Source organism: Myodes glareolus, chromosome 7, assembly GCF_982192425.1.
Source record: "Myodes glareolus chromosome 7, mMyoGla1.1, whole genome shotgun sequence".
Taxonomy (NCBI): domain Eukaryota; kingdom Metazoa; phylum Chordata; class Mammalia; order Rodentia; family Cricetidae; genus Myodes; species Myodes glareolus.
The window spans coordinates 32,780,249-32,801,924 of record NC_142032.1 but is presented as its reverse complement, the minus strand read 5'-3'; the positions used below and the strand labels follow the sequence as shown (position 1 = coordinate 32,801,924).

At 43.8% G+C, this 21,676-nt stretch overlaps 1 protein-coding gene across 4 annotated transcripts; it reads left to right on the top strand.

Moving 5' to 3' along the window:
• The first annotated feature begins 73 nt into the window (after positions 1-73).
• Positions 74-19,994, top strand: Cd274 (CD274 molecule). Of its 4 annotated transcripts, none has more exons than XM_085693764.2 (7): positions 74-94; positions 5,290-5,355; positions 6,317-6,652; positions 12,109-12,393; positions 14,456-14,557; positions 16,065-16,124; positions 17,204-19,994. In XM_085693764.2, the coding sequence occupies exons 2-7, from the start codon at positions 5,304-5,306 to the stop codon at positions 17,224-17,226; spliced, it is 858 nt and encodes a 285-aa protein (XP_085549890.2). In that variant the 5' UTR covers positions 74-94; positions 5,290-5,303; the 3' UTR covers positions 17,227-19,994. The 4 variants fall into 4 exon arrangements, with proteins under 4 accessions (XP_085549890.2, XP_048294754.3, XP_048294756.3 ...); XM_048438797.3 differs by lacking the exon at positions 74-94 and adding an exon at positions 654-782; XM_048438798.3 differs by lacking the exon at positions 74-94 and adding an exon at positions 796-951.
• Positions 19,995-21,676: the final 1,682 nt, after the last annotated feature.

Sequence of the window (21,676 nt, the reverse complement as noted above, 5' to 3'; positions counted from 1 at the left end):
CTCGGGTGTCCAGCACCCACAAATAAGAGACCGAACCCCGGAGTGAGATGGTGTGGTGGGGGGAGGGGCGGAGATCCCTCGAGCACACTGGCCGGTGAGTCTATTCAGCTGCAAATGCGAAGTTGGATCAAAGAGACCCTCTCTCAAAGAACAAGGTGGGGGGGGGTGTAGAGGAAGACAACCTAGGGTGGATCTCTGACCTTAACAGGTACCCCCCACTTCCTATCCCTACCCCTCCCCTCCCGCCGCCACCCAAATAACAGCTCATAGTTGTTGATTCACAAGCGGTTCTTTTAGGAAACCTGATTTACAAGAAAGCGAAGGCAAGTTTCACTTTCACTTTTAGTTTCGTTTTTTTAAAAAATAGTTTTCTGTTTGCTTTTTTTTCTTTCTTTCTCGCGATAGGGTCTCACTATTGCAGCCCTGGTTGTCCTGGAGCTCGCTGTGTAGACCAGGCCGGCCTCCAATTCATAGAGATCCACCTGCCTCTGTCTCCGGAGTACTGGGATTTAAGGCGTGCGTCACCACGCCGGACCCTAGTTCGTTTTTCTATAAATTCAATATCTTATCCCAAAGTTGACCCTGAAGCCTTCAGCAGGAATTCCAGAAGGATAGGCTCTTCGAGAGCGGCTCGGAATTTCGGTTTCGGGGCGGAGGTGCTCAGGGTTCCCGCCCCGCCCTGAGTGGGCGGGGCCTGAGCTATAAGGTTGGGGGACTTGCTGGCGTCGGGCCACACAAGTCACACTGCACCTGCAGGTCGCCGCCTGTCTCCCCGCCTACAGGTAGGGAGCGTCTTCACGCCGAGTCCCGGGACCGCGGCTTCCAGGGCACATTAGAGCCAGAGTCCTAGACCTTTTAAGGATGGAGAGAGAAGGCAACAGGGAAACACGATGGGTTAAAAGGCAGTAGAGCCCTGCACGGCTAAGACCTCAGAATCTGTCTGGTGACAAGGTACCGTTAGCGTTAGTGAATCCGCGTTAATGTGTTTATGAATCCGTTCTTGGGGTAGGTAGCTGGGTCAGAGGAGTTCGCGGCTTTGATTGTTCATTAGCAATGACTGGGTAAGTCGTCCCACTTGAAGCATCTCCTGCGGTCCCTTAACTCTGCCAAGATTCAGGATGCTGGAGCCTAAGACTTTTACTCTATCTGCCCAGAGGACCTAAAGGAGTCTTGGAAGAGGAGCAGAAGAACTTAACATAAAAATGCCCAGTCATTTCTTAGACACATGGACCTTGGCAATATCAAGGTTTAGCTTGGGGTTATTCTAAGTACAGTGTTCTATCTTACTTATTTTTAATCTGAGTAAATGATTGCGGATGCTCTCCTATTAATTAAATAGCCAGTTTTTTATTGCTGTATTCCATTGTGCTGGATAACTAAAGGCATCACTGATAGATGCACAGGTTATTTATAGCGGGTTACTAGCTCAGTCGTTCACTGACCATCACTATGTGCTTATATATAGCTGGGTATTTCCTTTAGATAAACTCTTAAAGCTACCTGGTTATGTCTGGGTATCTGAAAGACCTTTATATGGAAAAAATAAACTGAAGATGCGTTCCAGAAAGTATATGCAGCTGACAATGACAGTGACTGGCAGTATTTAGGGAGAACTTTATACTCTGAAAATATTAGCCTTTTCCAGCTGAACAGCGTAGACAGGAGGTCATGGCAGCAGTTACAGTCTTGAAGTGGGAATGAGAGGGAAGGAGTTCAGGTTTTAGGATCATTTGATAGAATTAGAAACTTCGGTAAATCTTCACTCTTACTTGTGAGAAAGGAAGCTTGCGGCTGCTCCCCTCCTGCCCCGTGGGAAGACAAAGAAGCTGTGCTCCAGGGTGCTCTTCTGGACTTCCCGGGGACAAACTTATTTCCCCATCTTGAATGAGCTGTCATTTCTTCCACTGTTCATACTTTGGTGCCCTGTCTGTGCTCTCGGCTGGGAATTCATCAAAGAGTACAGTTTCTTGCCCGAGGAAGAAGATGATCCTATGTTCTTAGACCAACTAAGAGGTGCTGGCTCAGAGGTCAAAACCACACTTATTTACGCCGCCCCTGGACTTCCTCTCCTCCACCCCTCACCAACAGCTGACAGCTGTGCTCTGAGAGCCAGGGAAGAGAGGGTATGGTACTGAATTAGGTGAATATCAGACCTAACCCAGCATCCTTCGGTATGTCATCTTGTCTCATCTTCTTGGGCAGATGACTGGAGAGAAAGATTTTAAATATGTGCCCAGTGTTAGCAAGAGGACAATGAATCATTCTATTTTGGTCTTCTGATAAATGTCCCCCCCTTTTTAAAGACAGTGTCTCACAATGTAGCCCAGGCTGACCTCAAACTCAAGATCCTCCTGTCTCAGCCTCTCAGCTGCTGTTACATCCTGCCCTTTCCTAACCTCAAGGGTTTATAATAGTCAGTAAGAAGCCTATGACCTTAAGAGACAAAATAATTGATCAGATAATTAGCATGAACTTAACATTTCTTCAAAAAAAAATTCAAGCTGCATTTTTCAAGAATTGAATTAGAAAAAAAGTTAAAAAAAATAATGTCGGCATGGCGGGAAGATGCAATGGTACCAATTTTCAGAATGTGTCACGAATTGGGAAAGTACTTTCTCCCTTGATCAGCAATTCTCATTAGGGAAATCTATCTTCCAGGCCTAACCTTGGACTTGGCACCCAATAGGTACTCATTAAACATTGGCTAAATACACAAGTACTTAGGATTTTGAAAAAAGGACCAAAAAAAAAAAAACACCCCAACACCTAGCATTAAAGGAGTTAAATATTAAGGGCCCATTGGATACAAGACTTACAGAAATTATGTTACAATCTTACACTGTTTTTTTTTTTACAATCTTACACTGTAACATGGATAGTAAATGTATAGAAGAACTGGGGCTACAGAGATGGCTCAGGGGTTTAAAGCCCTTACTGCTCTTCTTGGGGGACCCACAGCCCCTTGTAACTCTCTTTCCAGGGAATCTGATGTCCTCTTTTGGTCTCTGTGGGCACCAGGTACACATGTGGTATGCATACATACAAACAGGCAAAACATTCCTACACATGAAATGAATCAATCTTAAACATGTAGAGGAAAGCTGTCTCATTGTAGGGGAAAAGGCGGAAAGGAAACTATCTACAGACACGCTCAGAGTGGCCACAGTTTCTCCGTCTTTCACCCTTGGCTCTGTGGGCCAGCTCTGTTTCTGCTGTCAGGTGCTGTCCCATGTCTTGGGAGAGGTCCTGGCAGCCTTCGGGCCTCTATATCATTACATCAGAAGCAGCTCTCCTCCTTCCCAAGCCAACTTTGGCAGCCAAACCTGTTAGCCAATATTACCAAATGCTCCCTGAAGGGAGTGTATGTGATGGACTCAACAGTAGTTTCTCTAACAATGGCAGAGCATTAAAATAAACTGATGTGGTCATTTCGCATCAGTGAAGATGTCTAGACTCCCTTTCCAGGGTCAGGGTCTTTGCCATTCCATCACTTCATCTGCCAAACACTTGGAAGTTTGGTAGGTGAAATCATTCATTTTATTCTAACCATAAAAGTAAAGAATTCGTTTATTCACTCATTTGAAAGTTGGGTGCACACATGAAGGACAAAGAAACCATTCATGGTTCCATCTTTCCTTTTCTGTCTTTCTTCCTTTAAAATTACAAACACATTGCCTGTGTTCCCTGTAAAAGTCACGTTTTACTGCAGATAACCATGGTCAGGCAGTATCTTCAGACGGGCTTGAGGGTTTCTTTAAACCACAAGTATATTTTGCATTATACACTGCCCTCCAAGTTCCTTCCTATGACTCTGCAAACTCATTCCCTATGCATGTACTAAATTCTGCCCCTCATGGTCTTCGGAGTATATACAGGTTTATTCGCCTTTAGGCTACATGGGGTGTTTCAAGTCTGGGGCCATTGTTAGCCATGTCATCTCTGCTATATCTGTGTTTATTTGTCTTCCTACGGTGGATTTCTAAGACAGGGCAAAAGAGATCATATGACATACACAGTTAAAGTTTTAACAGAGATTACCACAACAGATCTTTAAAAAGGTGTACAAAGAGTTTCACATCCTTTGCAATGAAAGTCCAGAAATCCCGTCTACCTGTATTTCACTAACACTAACTATGAGGAAGCTATAATTTTGGAAGAGCAAAAGGTCAAAAATGTTATCATAAGTCTTCAATATACTTTCTTAGAAAGAGCGTCCTTTCCTATGTCTCTATTTATTATTCTCTGAACTATGTAGGACTTTTGCTTATTTTCCTTCCAACCCACGTATAGTTTTCTTACTGAGTTGTAGAGAGTGAATGCCCACAGCCCTAGTCTTCTACTTTATATGCCTGTCAAATAGATTGTGTGTAGACATAAAGGCCAAGGAGACGCTAGGAAGGAGAACTGACCTTCCTATGGAAGCTGTAAATGTGAGTAACACAGAAGAGAGAAGATGTTAACGAAGAGATTGGCTGGGGTGTAGTACTAACTGTCTTTGGCCACCCTTTTTGGACATCAGTTCCAAGGAAGAATGTCTTCTGTTTCTTGCTCACTGCTCCTTCAGTGCCCCAAACAGTGCCAGACTCAAGAAGAGATATTCAGTGTTTCCTGAGTGAATTCGAAAAATGTCAGCAGAATAGAGACCAGGATCTAGACAGTTACATCTCAGAGAGTGGTCCTGAGGCATCCAGGCCTTAGTAAACGGGCCAAATTGAGTTCTCCTCCCTTCCCACTCCTGTTATTGGTATACTTACCCTCTTTATTGGGAAGAAGAATTATAATTTGCAGTAGGTAAGAGGCAGAGGGGAGATTTTTAAGATTTTAAGATTTCAAATTCAATTTAAGCATTGAAAAGTGAAAGTGAAAATCAGATTTTCTTTGCTTTGAAGCTTTGCCTAAGGCAGACTTTACAGATAATTCTCAATGTTGAAAAGCGTGGTGCAGCAGGAGGTATTGGGGAGGTATTTTTCCTTTGGCCTATTTTGAATGTACATTATCGATTTGGAGGGCTTATACTCAATGTGAAGATGTTCGTCTTACCAGACTAATTTCTCTTCTGGTTGAAATTGGTTCCATAGAGCCTTTCCTCAGTACGAAAGGAAAGTACTGACCTTTCAGCTTTGCAGTTGTCTCCACACTCACAGAGTGTGCTTGGTTCCTGCTGGCTTCTCTGTGCGTTCCATCCTGGCTCTTGGGGGTTATTTCTATATGAGAAGGACAGATCTTCTACCGATGGCACACTGTTTGGCTATTTTACTTAAGCAGCACTCCTGTGTTTCCCGTTTCTAGATAATTCCAGAAGCATGAGAATATTTACCATTGCCACATTCACAGTCTGCTGTCACTTGCTAAGAGGTAAGTCTCCAAATCTTTTCAGTGGGTTCTGCATTTTTGGCATTGTAACCTTGAGTTAAAAATTGAAATAATTTGTGTGTGTATGTATATGAAGTGTGTGTGGTGGGGGCGAATGCACACATGCATTTGCTAGGCACACATGTGGAGGTCAAAGGGCAACCTTGAGTGTTGGCCCTCATCTTCTACCTTGTGTGAGACAAGTTCTCTTATTTGTTGTTCATTGCTGAGGACTGCAGGCAGATGGCCTCAAACCTTCTGGGGATTCTCCTGTCTCTACCTCCCATCCCACTATAGGAGAACTGAAATTAAGATCGCAGGTACATTCTGTTGTAGCTGGCTTTTAACATAGGTTTTGGAATGAACTCGGATCCTCATGTTACATAGCAAGTAGCTTACTTGCTGGACGGTCACCCAAGTCCCCCAAATAGTTTAAGGGAGTGTATTCTGCTTATTAAAAGCACACTCTAGTTTTCCTTCTTCGTAAATAAGTTGCTTGTATCACTGGAAAAGATGAAGGAAAATACAGGAGCTGTAGGTAGAATTTAGTGGTGGAACACTTGCCCAGCATAAACAAAGCTCTGGATTCCATATCCCAGCACTGAAGCCAAACAAAAGCAAACATAAAAAAATTAAAAAAAAAATACAAAGACTTGCGGGGGGGGGTGAATATAAAAATATAGTTACTACAAAACAAAAAGATTGTTCATTTCCCATGGACAGCTCCTAAAGATCCCTGGGAAATGGCCCACTGATAAGATATTTGTATTTATTGATTTCTTATAAACAAGGCTGGGACTATACTATCTAAGTTGCTTGTGCTCTTCCCAGTGAAGATATTTTAAAGAAGACTTTTAGTGTTCACGCAATTCAACAAATAAAGTGATTGTAACCTTTTACCCATTTTCCAAATGTGTTTGGAGGACTTTTCTGTCTTCTGAAGGCCGGTCCGCTTTCTTTTCAGCATTCACCATCACGGCTCCCAAGGACCTGTACGTGGTAGAACATGGCAGCAATGTCACGATTGAATGCAGATTCCCGGTAGAACACCAACTGGACCTGCTCGCCTTAGTTGTCTACTGGGAGAAGGAAGACCGTCCAGTTATTCAATTTGTAGATGGAGAGACAGACCAGCAAGATAGTAGCTTCCAGGGGAGAGCCTCGTTGCCAAAGGAACAGATTTTAAAGGGAAATGCTGGGCTTCACATCGCGGACGTGAAGCTGCGGGACGCCGGTGTTTACTGTTGCATGATCAGCTATGGCGGCGCAGATTACAAGCGGATCACACTGAAAGTCAATGGTAAGAATTCCTCCCGAGGAGGAGGTCTTGACCTATGTTTAAGATACCTCTGTAATGCTGAGAGCTTTTCATTGTTGGAAATCCACACCTACTTTTCACAGAACGATAGCAGCCTGTTCGTCCATTCATTGGTTGACTGATTCATTCATACTTTCCACCATTGAATACTCCTAGCATCTCGTGTTTGAGAGTAACTTGAGATCCAGTACCAGATAATGCACAACTGTGCTCTGCAGCACTGTGAGCTTTCAAAGGTTAAGTGCCAGGTGTTTGCTTCTTATTATTGGAAATGGAAATGCAATATATACACTTATCAATAATTTGGATATCATGGAAAGGAATAGAATCATAAAAATGCCCTTCCTCCCTTCAGTACCATCATCCATGGCATGCATATACTATTTGTGTATCCCTCCAGAACCTTTTTATTGGATTTTTTTTAAAAATTCTATCAAGCTTAGCACATTTTTCTTCCTTTGAGTATCTCCAAACAAAATCCAATATATATGTTTATATGTACACACACACACATACACACACACACACACACACACACACACACACACAGCTTGCTGTAAGATTCACATTCAAAAAGACAAGGTTAATCTATGAAGGATGATGTTAAGTACGGAAAAAGCCATTCTTCCACAGAGATGGTACAAGCCATGCTCACCAGTCTTACATCCAGGGCTTGTAACAGGGTCACTTGGAGACATTGAGAAGGCACTACCGGTATAAGTTCCTGGAAAAGGACTCCCAGAAAATATCATCAGGTCACTTGAGTTTAAGGTTCTCGATTGGAACTAGCTAAGGGAAGGAAATTACCTTACTAACCACCCCTGCTTTCGCTGTTGGGTTTCATAGAACTGAGAGTTGCATGCACCCCTCCCTAGCGTTCACACAGGCAGTCCAAATGCCTGCCAGGACCAGAATTTCCCCAAAGCTTCTTGCTTCATATACTTCCCAAAGTGGCGTCCTTTCAATTTGGAACCCCCTTCCATGGTCTGCCAAAACTTCTCCCTGATTGATAGTGAGCTGAACTCTCTCTTCCCCAGGCGTATGTTTGAGATGATCTGCCTGCTTCTTTTGGTTTTCATAATAAGCTGTTAAACATTTGACTAGAATTAGATAGTCTCCTGGAATCTTTTTATTCCTAAATTAGTGTGAAGGTCAGAATTATGAAAAAAATAGGAAAAGTTCACACTTTTATAAGACATCAAGATAACTATTCCCTAAAATGTTACGTAGAAGTTAGGATAATGTGTCCAACTGATGGCATATGAATGGGTCTCTGATGCTGGATCTCTTAAAGCTACCATTGTTATGAAAACATCACTTGTCTTTATTTTCATTGTCTTTTGTGACATCCATGAATGAAGGGATGTGATTGTTCATATCTTGAGCACGTGTTAGCTCATCAGCAGATATGAGGTGTCTATTTTGTTCCAAGACATTTAAAGGCATTATGAAGCCTGAAGGTCATGATCAGTTAAGGTTGCTGAACCTGAGGTAAGGCAAAAGAACAATCCCAGCAGTCAGGAAGAATTTAAGTCTCTGTGTCCAGAGTTTAAGTCTCTGTGTCCAGACGTCCCTTGTGGCTTGTTGGGAGTAGCTGACTTTGTGGTGAGGAAGCCTGTCTTCTAGATTATCCACTCCACAAAATCTCTGAGGCAAAAGGCAACCTTCTGGAACTGATGGATCTCCTTCTCTGTGGAGGAAGATTTAACGGGGCAAAGCTGATGACCAAGCAAACTTGAAGGTCTGCTTGTGTGAACGTTTCATTTTCTCTTAGACATCGCTACCTTGGCGTTCTATTCCCATCTCATCTTGTCATTTGCAGCCAGTGGTTTGGGAGCTTAGATGAGCTAGACCAAGGATTTGAACCTGGGCTTTGTGGCTTTGGTGGGTGTCTGGGCTCAAATCCAGCTATTTGAGCGGCTGAAACAGGAGAATCACAAAATAGGGCAAAATAGGGCCTTGTCTGGAATATATGTGTGTATACATACATACATACATACACACACATATGTACATATATATGGGATATATACCCCTTGTCTGGGATACACACACACACACACACATCATGTTCAAGGTCAGCCTGAGAAACTTAGCAAGACCCTTTCTCAAACAAGCAAACAAAAAAGATTAAGAATAGGAACAGGGCTGAGGACATAGGACATAGCTCAGCGGTAGAATGCTTGCCCAGCGTGTGCGGAACCCTGGGTTCCATCCCTAGCACCTTGGTGGCTGGCACATAGGTGCTTTGCATGCAGAGGAAGTAGAACTCCTGAGTCATCCCCCATGCAAATGATTTCACAGTAAGGCTGCTGCCCCTTTTCTCTTCCCATCACTGCAAGTGCGTGGCAGTAAAGCTCCCTGGGAGGGTGGGCACTCACCCTGGGATTTTAAAGGTGAAGCATTTCAAAACTGAAATGTGAAAGGCTGTAGTTTTGTATTAACTCAATTGCCATGTTCTCTTCGGGTGCTATTATACTTTCAAAAGGTCACAGAAGACCCTTAGGTATTCGGCTTTCAATTGAAATCTTTAGCTTTAATCACTGAAATTAATATCAGAAAAAAGTAAATGTTCATTTAATGTTTCTGGGACCTTAAATGACAGCTGTAGGAAACATTTTAATGATATGGAGAGATGATTAGGGCCCACCAGACCCCCAAGTCCTGTTTAAATCTTTTCTCTGTCATCTATCCCCATCTGATATGTCTCAGAATATCATGTTTATTCTCTCTTTCCTTCGTCTAGAACACAAATGGGAGAGGCAGGGGTTGGGTCTGTTTTATTCATTGTTGGGCCTCTACGCCTTGGCATATGACGATGTTCCTGTGTAACAAGAAAAGAGAATAATATTTGTTGAAGGAAGAAATGGTTGTTTCAAAAACCATTAGCTTAAGGTGTTTGCTCTCTGAACAGACTTGAGTAAGGGAAAATTGATTGCCAAGACTGTTTTCCAAGAGCTGTAAGAACTTCCTGAAGACCCACTGAAGCAGTGATGGAAAGCGGAGAAACAGCTGTGTTCCTGGTCCTCCTCGTCTGACTGGTGGTAGCAGGAGCGGTTGCACAATGCTTATGCAACTCCTAACACATGTTGGGTCATGAGTCTGGGCTTTTCGCTCCTATGAATTCATCTAATCTTTAACACGACTCCGTGGAGGAGACCCTTGATCATGGCCATGCTGGGTTTTTTTTTTTCCCCCTACTTACTGTCTTTCAAATCTGAACGTGTCTTTCAATGGATGGCATCTTAGATTCAATGATATGTAGCCAAAGAAATAATGCATCTAAAATTATAAAGCCAGGTCCTAAACCTAACTAGCTCGTTTCTGAAATCTGTGTCCTTGTTAACTGTGCTTTGCTGCCTAGCTTTGGGCCTCTGGAGTGTACATCAAACTGTACAATGACTTTAAACTAAACTGAACTTTGCTTGGTCTTGATCAGCCAACTAGGTAGTGGAGTGTTGTAGATCTGAGCCAGAGTTTTCAAAACAAACAAAACAAAACTTGCTTGTCTAGCCTTTCTGTAAAGCACCATAAACTTGTATGTGATTATAAAATGTAAAATTGGCACCAACACATAGTTTATTTCATAAGAAGTTGTCATTTTGAAGATCAAAAGAAGATAGCTGTCATTGATTTCATATAGTTGGCTCAACATAATTCATGATCTATTCTTGAAATGGACAAAAATAGACATCCAAAGGAGAACTAAATGGAATAAACAGTATTTGTGATGTCTTGCAATAGTGACAGCATCGGTATATATTATGATGAAATTCACCGTTAACAAATGGAGATGGCCTCAATAATCTTGAAGCTTATTTTAGCCAATGCTTTATCGTATCTAACTCAGTATTTGTTTTTAACTTCAGAAAGTGGTTGATGAAGTCACTTCTGACATTTTGTTTTGCTTTGTGTAGAATTGTTAGCCTTATCTTCAAACCTCTGTTTCTAAAAGGAGACTTTTGAATGAGCTCATTTAAAAAAAAAAAAGTCAGTTCAGTTAAAAGTAGACATGGGGATGGGTCTGTAGTTCAGCTGGTAGAGTGTTTGCCTACCATTCATGACGTTCTCGTTTAAAGCCAGAAGTGGTGGCACACACTTGCCTGTAATTCCAGCATTCAGGAGGGATGGAGTTATCTTTCGCTACATAGCAAGTTCAAGAGGCTAGCCTGATCTACTTGAAACTCTCAGCCGGGCAATGGTGGCACACACCTTTAATCCTAGTAGAGGCAGGTGAATCTGTGAGTTCAAGGCTAGCCTGGTCTATAAGAGCTAATTCCAGGACATCTAGGGCTGTTACACAGAGAAACCCTGTCTCGGAAAACAAAAACAAAAACTAAACAACAAAAAAAAAAAAAATGAAAGAAACTCTTTCTCAAAACCAAACAAGCAAAAAAAGAAGAATTTGAAAAATCCACAGTAACCCTCCTTCCTGTGGCCGACAGTGACATACAGTGACTACCATCAACGGCTATGAGGCATAAATACTTTAACGGGTACTATAGCAAACACATCAGTAGAAGGTCTTATATTTTAATGTTGCGTCTTCGTGCATGTGCCCGTCTTAGAGACAAAAGCTTTTGGGGGTTGAATCAGTGTGGATGAATCAACCCTTTGGTTCACCATGTTCTCCTTCAACTAACGCCCAGGAAAAGTGAGAATAGAAAGCAACTGTTTCACTCCGAATGTTTTACCATTGACAGTGATTTCAAATGTAAACCTTTAATTCCCGGAAAAATTAAATCTTGTGCAATGTGGGATAGACTCTATTGTGGTGACATTATTTCACGAAGTGCCTATTTAATAAGGTATAATCACTGGTTTCATTTCTAGTTGTTCTTAAATATGACAAATACGAGACTAAGGGCTCAAGTGTTCATAAAAGCCCTTTGGTGTTTTGAAATCATAATTATACCGATTTTATTGGTGGTCATTTTCTTGAACTAAGGGCAACAAGACATCATATCATTGTTTCAGTTTGTCTTATACTTAGCTGCTCTGTATCAAACTTCCGTGAAACTATGTTGCAACGCTCTTGTTATACCTTTGTCTGGGAGTAGGTAATAAAGTCTCTCTCCTAGGCTCTAAACGGCTCACTGAAACATTGAGGGCAGAACAATGATTATTGATTTAATAGATATAATTTCTATTTAGGTAGAAAGACCTTTGGTTTCAAGATGATAATTTACTTGATTTATTTGAGACATTTAGTCTGAGCCCAATAAGCTCACCGGTGTGATTATTCCTGCAATGTGACTGTTCCCTAAGCCCAAACTTGGCCCAGATTTGAACAGAAAACCTGGGGCAGGACTAACACACACTCCCAGAGCTGAGCTGGAGACCTAGCTCCCCAAGAACTGGCTCAAGCTGATAGCATTTGTAAGCAGACAGCACCTGCGGTGGGAGAGAGCCCTGACCTCTTTTTGCTTATGACCTAGCCCCGTACCACAAAATCAACCACAGAATTTCCATGGATCCAACCACGTCTGAGCACGAACTGACATGTCAGGCTGAGGGCTACCCAGAAGCTGAAGTCATCTGGACAAACAGTAACAACCAGTCCCTGAGTGGCAAGACCACTGTCACCACTTCCCAGACAGAAGAGAAGTTTTTCAATGTGACCAGTACTCTGAGGATCAACGCAACAGCCAAGGATGTTTTCTACTGTACGTTTTGGAGATTACAGTCAGGGGAAAACTACACCGCTGAGTTGATCATCCCAGGTAAACTGCCTAACTCTGTCCCTTTGTCCCCTAGCATGATAGCTGTCTGTCCTAATCATCCAGTGCCAGCTGACCGAGTGCATGAATAAACAACCCTTATGTTTATTAAATGTACGCTATTTCCTCCTTTTCTTGCACGCAAGCTATAGCGCTACTTAAAAAACATTCAGCAAGGGTTGATTGAGTATTCGCCCATGACAAACTGTATGGTAGGCATCGAGTGTTCGCAGAAGAGTAGGACAAAAGTCACCGTGCCCCAGGAGAACAGGGCACAGCTGCAATGTAGGAAACACCGTCGCAGCTGGGGAACCATGGGAGCATGAGATAAGGACTCAATGTGTGCCAGAGCTGCCGTCTTCTCTCCAGGGCTTCTGTAGTAGGAAACAAATGCTTTGTCCTTTTGTGTTATTCTCAGTATGAAGGATCCTTCCCCCCTGTGTTGCTATTCAGGACATTCTCTGATGTTTCAACTCCAGGAAGTCTGCCTTGTGCATAGAACATGAGGCTGATGTCTTTTGGCAGCCTACTAGAGTTCTGTGTAGTTCACGTGCCCTGTAAGGGTTGTAACTCACCTGGCAAGGCTATCGTACAGATAAAATGAGCTGTAGTGTATGGAAATCCTTTGAGATCCTGCCCTGTATAAGTTCAGCTGTTTTTTAAGCTTGTTACCTTACAGAAATAGGTGGGATGGGGGACAGCCAGGTGAGAGGCTCAGAGCGTTAGGAGAACTTAAATCCAAGGTATTTTGAGGAGAGTTGTTTCTGCTTCATCTCCTCTCCACTGTCCATCCACAGTGGTGCTCTAGAAAGTTTAGAGAAAAGAAATAAAACTACGCAGAAAAGTCAACTAATATGAAAATTCAGCTCAGGATGAACTTGGAACCAGAAAGAGCAAACAAGTGTAAAAAACAAGGCTAACTGAGTTGGGCTCCCTCATGAAAGCTGTCTTACTGGGTTCCTGCCATTCAGTGCTGTTTTATGAGGCTGGGAAATACTTGCCTAGCATCCACAAAGAGCTGACACCCAGCACCAGATAAGCCTGGTGACGTAGGGCTCACCTGTGATCCAAACACTTGGGTGGTGGAGGCAAGAGGCTCAGAAGTTCAAGGTCATCTTCAACTACTTAGCAAGTTCAAAGCCAGCATGGATCACAAGAGACTCTGCTGCAGAAACAAAACAAGCAAACATCATCACAATGAGACAACAAAAGCGGTTTGATGACAATTTATTTGTGGGGCATCCTGGAGTAACTTACTTAGCCCCGCTGTCTTCTTGTCTGTAACTTGGGTTTGTTTGCTCTTATAAGAACTATTTGGTAGGTTTAACATCTGTTACTTTGAAATGCAAATGCAATATTTGTGAACAGGCCTTATAAACCGTGTAGTTAAGGACTGTGGATCTCAGTTGATTCATAGTGGGGACGAACAGGAACTGACTTACAACAAGAGATGGGAGTGGGCAACCCCAAAGCATCCTTGTGCCCCGGGACCTACCTTTCCCAAAACTTCAGACAGAGACACTGACATGAGAAGCCAATGACTAGAATGCCAAGAGAGTTTCAAACATGGGGGAATAAAAACCACACACTGGTCCTTGATCATGACCACAAGTGTGGAAGGCAGAAGCTGCTTAACAGTGCCCAGTGGTCGCCCATGTTCTAGAGTGGGCCTTCCATGCCATGTTGGCTGTTAGTGTCTACATTAAAGAGTGCACAAGGAACTTACTTCATCGAGGTCCTTGTTTAATATTGCAGTCACTTTCTGGGGCACTATGCTAAACAGGTCCCAGATAGCCACACAAGTCATCCCTAGCATCTCTGTTTGATAGGCCGAAACCTTTGGAGGTTTCAGCGTCAATCCGCAGCAGTAGAATTCAGTCTTGGAGGTTCCATTTGCGGGAGTAGCATTCAGTCTGTTTCATGTGTGCAAGCCTTGACCGGCCATTGACTTTTAGTAATTAAGATTACCCTAAAGCCCAACTAGATTTCAAGAATGGCCATTCTCCTGACTATTTTCAAGCAAAACCTTATCTTTAGTCAGCATCTCTCAATTCTGTTTTTTCAGAACCACCTGCAGAATTTCTCCCAAATAAGAGGACGCACTGGGGACTTCTGGGAGCGCTTCCGCTGTTCCTTGTATTCCTCTTCTTCTGCGTAAGAAAACGAGGTATTCCCTTCACCGCTGGGGAAGTCTGTGAAGGTCTTCTTACCGCGATATTGAGTAGGCAGTGTCAGAGATAGTACCTACTAACTTGATAAGGGCAGCCCCGTACCACAGGGAGCTGCCTGACCCAACAGGCTAGCAGAGCCTTCCTGGGAAACACTTGACCTTGAAGGTTGTGCCTTTCACTTTCAGATAGACAAAGTAAGGTTGAGCTGTGACTCTGGTGAGCCGAGTCTTCCTTCAGCCCTGCTCACGCAGCCGTTCCGCAGCATCTCCTCCCGGGGAGTGTGCCATTGAACTGTGTTGTACTTTGGAGGGGTGTGAGTTGGACAGGGGTTTAGGGAAGCTAAAAGATTTAGCTTTTGAGGCAGCCCTGTGGCGTCCACCGTTCAGTGGTTGACGGTAGAACTACTGTGTTCTTTCGGGCGGCACTGCCGTGTACATTGCAGAGGCGAGGTGTAGGGCGGGTCGCAGTGGAGGCTGAAGAAGACAGCTGTAAGGTTTCTTTTTCCAAGCAAATGACCACAGACTTTGAAGAGACCCATCGTGCCTACTGGTCTCAGTTGAATTCAAGTTGAATTCCTTGCAACATCCTATTGAGCTGGGTTCTGGGTACCCTAAGTAGGGAAACATTTCTGTCTAAAACTGCTATCTTTACCACAAAGCATTTTTTTTGCAAACTTTCTGGAATCAATATGACATAGTGTTTTAAATAATTTTCATATATTGATTTCAACATTTACCCATAAGAATGATTTAAATCTAGGAAAATGAGTGCATTCAAATAGTGACATCCCCTTGTAAGATGACTTAGAGAAAACTTTGAAGTGCATACCCAGAGAGCCAGTGATGTATGGACTTGCCTGAAGTCAAATAGGGAAGTAAAATGTGGAAATGAACTTCAGTCTTCAGAGGAATTCCCCTGCAGTCCTTTGGAGGATGAGTGTCTGCGGAAAGCCATATAACTGAGGGGGTAGCAACCAGCTGTGTCCAAAGTACAGGCCCTGACCAGAACCAAGAGGGTGGCCAAGATGTGACATTAGGTTTCAGTGACCCATCTGGACTAGGACTAGACTTGGGCTTGCGCAAGGAAGTGGTTGTTGCCAAACTGGGTCTGGAAAGGATTGATGGAGAATGAGTGTGGTAGAGATTCAGTAGATAATAGAGTAGTTCAGGGTGTCGGCCAGCTCTGAGGGTAGGACAGGAAACAAAGTAGACAACCCTAGAGAGAGAGAAAGAGGACAGAGAGGGTGGAAGGGAAGGTGAAAGGGAGGGGAGAGAGAGAGAGAGAGAGAGAGAGAGAGAGAGAGAGAGAGAGAGTATCTGTCCTAAGTTGTTGAATAATTAGCTTTTGGGTTTTGTACCTGGAATAAGGAAGCTTATGGACTAAAAGTCTGGCGATTAAGACTGAGTAGTGCCTTATAAAAACCTTGAGTTGAAACTTGAGTCACTGTGGGTTGGGTCGTTGTTTTGTGGTCTATGGAATTAAGATCGATTTCTTCTCATTCAGTGAAAACTCTAGATGTGGAGAAATGTGGCTTTGAAGACACAAAGTCAAAACACCAAAACGGTAAGTGTGACAGAAGGGATGGGTAAACGGAAGGACAATGCAGTTTGGTCCTTCAGGGCTGCAGTTCCAGCACTCTGTAGGCAGATAGTGAGTTGCAAGCCTCCTGAACCACATAGCAAACAACATAAACAGGAAGAAGAAAAGACTATTATAACAAGAGAAATCGACTAGTCATGACCTCCCCTCCTTCCAAAGGAGCCTGTTTGTGAGGACCGGGGGCTCCTCTGCCTCACAACTCCCACAGCTGAGAAAATTCTGGGATGATCCTGCATAGTAAAACCCAGCCCAGGGCTGCAAAGAGTTGGGAACAGGACGGGAGGGGCACTTTTGTCTAAGCTGCGGATACCTTGGTAGCCCTGCAACCAGAGAGAGTGCTGAGTCAGATGAATGTGTAATTAAGCAAATGATTCTGCTGTGCGGTCAGCCGTTAACTCTTCCATGTGTGGGATATGGTATTTCATTTCATCACCCGCCCCTCAAGCACTCTTATAAATATGAGAATCATCTCCATTTTACAGTAGAGAACGCCAGAGCTGAGAATATAAAATAAGGTGGCAGGAACACTCAGCCTCGCCATGAACTTTCAGACCCGTCCTGTGTGCTCCATTTCATTCTGCTGTTAGTGTCCATGTTTATAGGAGTAGAAAACCCTCACTGCCCTAAATTTTTAAATAAGCTATATTAAGTTTTCTAATTCACTCTACTGTGGTTAGAACCCAAGGGTACCAATGAGCCCAGGCAGGATTAAAGCTGGCTCATGAACTTGAGCAGACCCAGACAGGTTCCCTCGAGTGCACTACCATTTATGCTGCTGAGTTACCCGAGGAACCAGCCTAGCTTGCTCAGCTTGAGGGTTTCTCAGTCCAGCAGGTTTTCCATTTTAAAAACCAGGGCAACCCCGGACAAACAAGGGTGTTTAGTCATCCTTCAGCATGCAAGTGTTGTCAGACTTGTCTCTGTCTTATTACAACCTTATCATATGATTAGCAATATTCCATTTGTTTGTCTTGCATGTCTTCATGCATTTCCCCGCAAACTCCCTGCCCCTGTGAGATGACTATACTATTGTCCCTCTCCAGATACACAGTTCGAGGAGACGTAAGCATCACGGAATCCTCTGATCTTCGAGGCGGGATTGGCAGTCTGTGGTCTGTGAATGAAGGGGCCCTTGGGATGTGGGTCCAAGGACTCGAAATGGAACCTGGGAAGAGAAGAAAACGGAGAAAAAGGGAACCTGGGAAGACAAGAGAAGAGAGAAAAAGGCGAAACTGGGACAAAGGACATTTCTGCAGGAGACACCAACAAGCAAGTTACCCATTAATCATCTTGGAAAAGTGGGCTGAGAACCCCTGGCTCAACATCTGGCCCTTGCAGAAGTGCCCTTTCCCTCCACTCGGTGCCTGGATGGGCGGCGGAGTCACAAGTGTTGAAGGATGAGTGTTCCTATTTATTTTGAGTGTGTGTATGCTTGTTGTGGGAGTGTGGCTGTGCGTGATGCGCTCTAAAGACATAATAGATGTTAACATACGTCACCAGACTCTACTGCTGATTATCATCCTGTCCACAGGCAGAAAAGCATGCGCACGTGTGAGGTGCTCGGTGTCCTCTGTGACTGCTGGTGTGAGCGGGACACACGGAGAACACATGCTTGGTTCCACAGGGCTCTTGCTATTCGACTTGAATCATCTTTATTCTCAGTCCTTGAGGCTCTGTGGTAGCAATTGTTCCGTTGAAGTGTCAGCTTTACAAGTGTCTGATACTGCATGCAACAGTCTCATTTCATCTCCATAGCAACAACCCTCAGGGTAACCTCTGTTATATTCCCTTCCTAGCCCAAGAAGCTGAGCAATTAAGTAACTTGCCCACAGAATAACAGCTATCAGATTTCTGTCCTTCAGCCACTGTCCTTTCAGGATACAGTTTGTAGCTAAGAAATGAATTTAAAAACTGCTTAAGTAGCATTGATTTCACACAGCCTTGTGTACCATGCTGGCCCTGAGCATAGAGATGCAAGCCAGGGTACTGGTTGGATATGCATATGCTTAAGTTCAATACTCAAAGCAATGTTCATTAACAAGGAGTCTATATTTAAAAGACTCTGGAAGTAACTCTTGAGTTCCTTGTCTAGCATTGGATTTACATATGATTTGTTACTTTCGCCATACAATCTCACATCCTCCTTGTAATATCTAGCATTGCTTAAAAATTCTTTTTTCTTTTTCTATCTAAATGATATTGAGGGTTGGGAGACAGCTCAGTTGTAAAACACTTTCCTCACAAGGTATAAAACCTCAAGTTTGTCCCCCAGAACCCACATCCAAAAACAGCTGGGTATGTCTGCATGCGTTTCATCCCAGCACCAGGGAGGCAGAGACAGGCAGATCCTTAGCTCTCATTGGCTAGCCTATCTAGCCTGCTTGATAAGCGCCAGGCTTATGAGAGCTGATACCTCAAAAAATGATGTAGACAGTGCCTGAGAAATGATGCCTGCACACACACATGCAACACACATGCACACGCATGCACCACACATGCACACACACATGTACCATACATTTACATGAACACACATACAATCCAAATACATATCAACAGGGTGCTGACTCAGAACGGTCCCAAAGACAAAATAAAACTCTATTCCATCACCCTAGCCCTGCTAACCCCTTCCCAGAAGCAACTGGTGTTGTTCTTTGCACATATATTTTCCCAAAGACGGGTAATAGGTAGACATATATGTTAGAGTACCTATATTTTTCTAATTCCTAAATAGTAGCTCACTGTGTATTTGCTATATTTGCCCTTTTTATTTAATGTACTGATCCTTATGCAGCTGCTGGAACCTACTTAAAGATCCAAGAAGGGAACTGCCTCCTTTCTAGGGTTTTCCTTCCCATCCTTCCATACTGCTTAGGCCAGGCACTGTGTCTGCTCTCCCTACCTGTAAAATACCATTTATAGAGCACTTACTTACTTGCTGACTGAGTTTGTGTTTGGTTTATTTTGTGTCTGCTCAAAGGGAGGCCATGAGTCCCCAGGGTGCACTGAATCAACCCGACACCAAGGAGTCGGTAGCCTTCTCCGTCACTCAGAGAGATGCAGATCTGGAGCAGGGCTGGCATTGCTGTTTTCCCTCTGCTTCTTTTCTTAAACACAGATGCTCCGCTTGCTCATTACAGGTTCTCCCTGGAAATCCCAGCATTGCTCCTCCTGCTGGTTGCCCTGGACCTACCCTTGTTTCAGGAAAAGCCCCTTAGCTCTGCCTGAACCCTTGAAGGTCACTGCCTCTCATTGCCACAGGGGCCTCAAAGATAATGTTTTCTTGGGGGAGGAGGGGAGAAAGAGCCCAGAGCTTTCTTCCAGTCCTCCTTAGTCCCATGTCAGGGCTGAAGAAACAGGCCAGGTGCGGTGGTGCATACAAGTCTCTAATCCCAGCCTTCGGGAGGAGAGGCAGGCAGATCTCTGTGAGTTGAGGCCAGCCTGGTCTACATAGAGTCCAAGCCAGCTAGGGCAACATAGTGAAATCCTCTCTCAGAGGTAAGACTGATGAATCAGAACCCCCAAGGGAACTCTTCTGTTACCTGTTCACACGTTTATTTGCAGGATGATTCTCATGACAATGTTCTGTTTGTATGAAGTTTAAGAAAATATATAGTCGAGCGAGACTCCACTTACTCACTTTATTTGAAATCTTAACACCGTCTCACGGCGTTGGATTGTAACTGCACTTTATACTTTTGTGTTGTGGATCGCCCTAAATGTAAATTTATACTTTATACTTTTGTGTTGTGGATTGCCCTAAATGTAAATTTTATTTTGCATCTAATTGTCATTGTGTTGCATTAATTTAATAAAATATTCTTATTTATTAAACATTTTTGTTTCTTAAACCATTCCCAGTTTAACCTCCAGTGGGAAGGAGTCACTTTGAATATCTGAGAGCCTGTCTTTATTTCCCACACATACACACACAACTTTTATGCTTACGTGGCATGTTATCAGTCAAAAGTCTTCCATCCAAACTGGAGACCTGGGGTGGGGTGGGAGGATAAAGTGGAACCCCCAGAACCAGGGAATGAAGGGAGAACCAGGGAAGTGAAGGGGCTTTGCTTGGAGAGCACGCTCAGGTGTGCGCTGGCATCACACCGCGAAGCTGCACGCCCTTGAGTCTTCAGGTTCTGTAAAGGAAGCGAGGAATCTAGAACTAAGCAAAGTTCAGGACTAGGACCCAAGGCTTCTCTGGAACCATAAGAACGTCTACAGTCTTTATAGACAAGCACCACCACACGCACCACTAAAGAAAGTGTGACTCTTGGAGTGCCTTGTCTCTCTTGGCCACTTCCTCACAATTCTGCTTGAAGAAGCTTTGGCTCCTTGGATAGTTTCTTGAAATCAGATGCTCTCAACACATGGTGACTGTTCCTAATAACAGAGGACAGACTCTGGATGTTTTTAGAGGAAGATCTATATCTTTATAGTAATAATGACCCACCGTCTATGTCAGTCTCGGAACAATCAACGGGTTTACCAGCAGAAGGCTCCGTGATCAGATCATGTGCCAACAACATGTGGATTAATGTCTTTTCTCTGAATGGTTCCTTCCACCTCCAGTTCCTGTTTTGGCAATCTCAGGGTCAACCTACCCCAAAGCTGAGATATACAAAGTAACATTTAGCTTCAGAAATCAATCTTCCACTTCCTCTGCTAATATCTCAGTGACTCACAATTACATTGTGCTGGGAATTGTGAAGAAACACTCCCCGGCTTCAAGGGGCCTGCAGTCTCGCTGAAGACACAATGTAAACAGTCGTTTAAAACGTTAGTGACAGGTAATTCGTGTGTTAGAATGTGAGAGTTTCGTGCTGCCTGGGGCCAGCCAGAAGATAAGATGGCGAGTTCTGAACAGACGAGTGTGACTTGGTTCTAGGTTGTCCCTCAGACTGTCATCAGCTGGAAGCTTGGTCTCCAAGGCAGCGGTGTGGCTGGGATGAAAACTTTAGGAGCTGATGACTGGTCCTGAAGAGGCATTAATGGTTTTCTGTGGAAAGTGAGTCAGGCCCATATGGTTACTGCGGGAAGCTGACGTCTTTCTTGAATGGTTTGGATGGGATTAGTTCATATCACGGCTGTTCTCGTGAAATCTCAGTTTCCTTCACGGGCTCTCTCTTTTTTCATCTCTTCCTCTCCGATTCCCTTTGCACACTGCCCACTGCTCTCAAGTGTGTTCCTGACACACGATGCTACCCCACCATGCTTGGACGCTATCAGAGGCCTCTGCCAGGTGTGCAGGGCCAGCTTGGGCTGTGAAGCCCCTGAAAACGTTAGCCAAAGAGACTTCTTTTCCTTGTCAAACAACCACTCTCAAATTTAAACTCAGAGTGAATCCTAAGGCCTAGAGTTCTTTTCAGAGGACAGCTGAGTCATCATGGCCACGAAAAGCGACTTCTTCCAGACAGTGTAAATGGGACAAGAACCTTGGTGCTTACTTACACGAACGGTGAGGAGGTCAGGAGGCACTACCCATGGTAGATAAGCTGCAGTTTCTGTCAGATTAC

Excerpts from the sequence above, each read along its gene's own strand:
- Cd274 (XM_085693764.2), top strand. The coding sequence starts at position 5,304 with ATGAGAATATTTACCATTGCCACATTCACAGTCTGCTGTCACTTGCTA. Across the intron at positions 14,558-16,064 it reads CTTCTGCGTAAGAAAACGAG|TGAAAACTCTAGATGTGGAG; the intron begins GTATTCCCTTCA and ends CTTCTCATTCAG. Across the intron at positions 16,125-17,203 it reads AAAGTCAAAACACCAAAACG|ATACACAGTTCGAGGAGACG; the intron begins GTAAGTGTGACA and ends GTCCCTCTCCAG.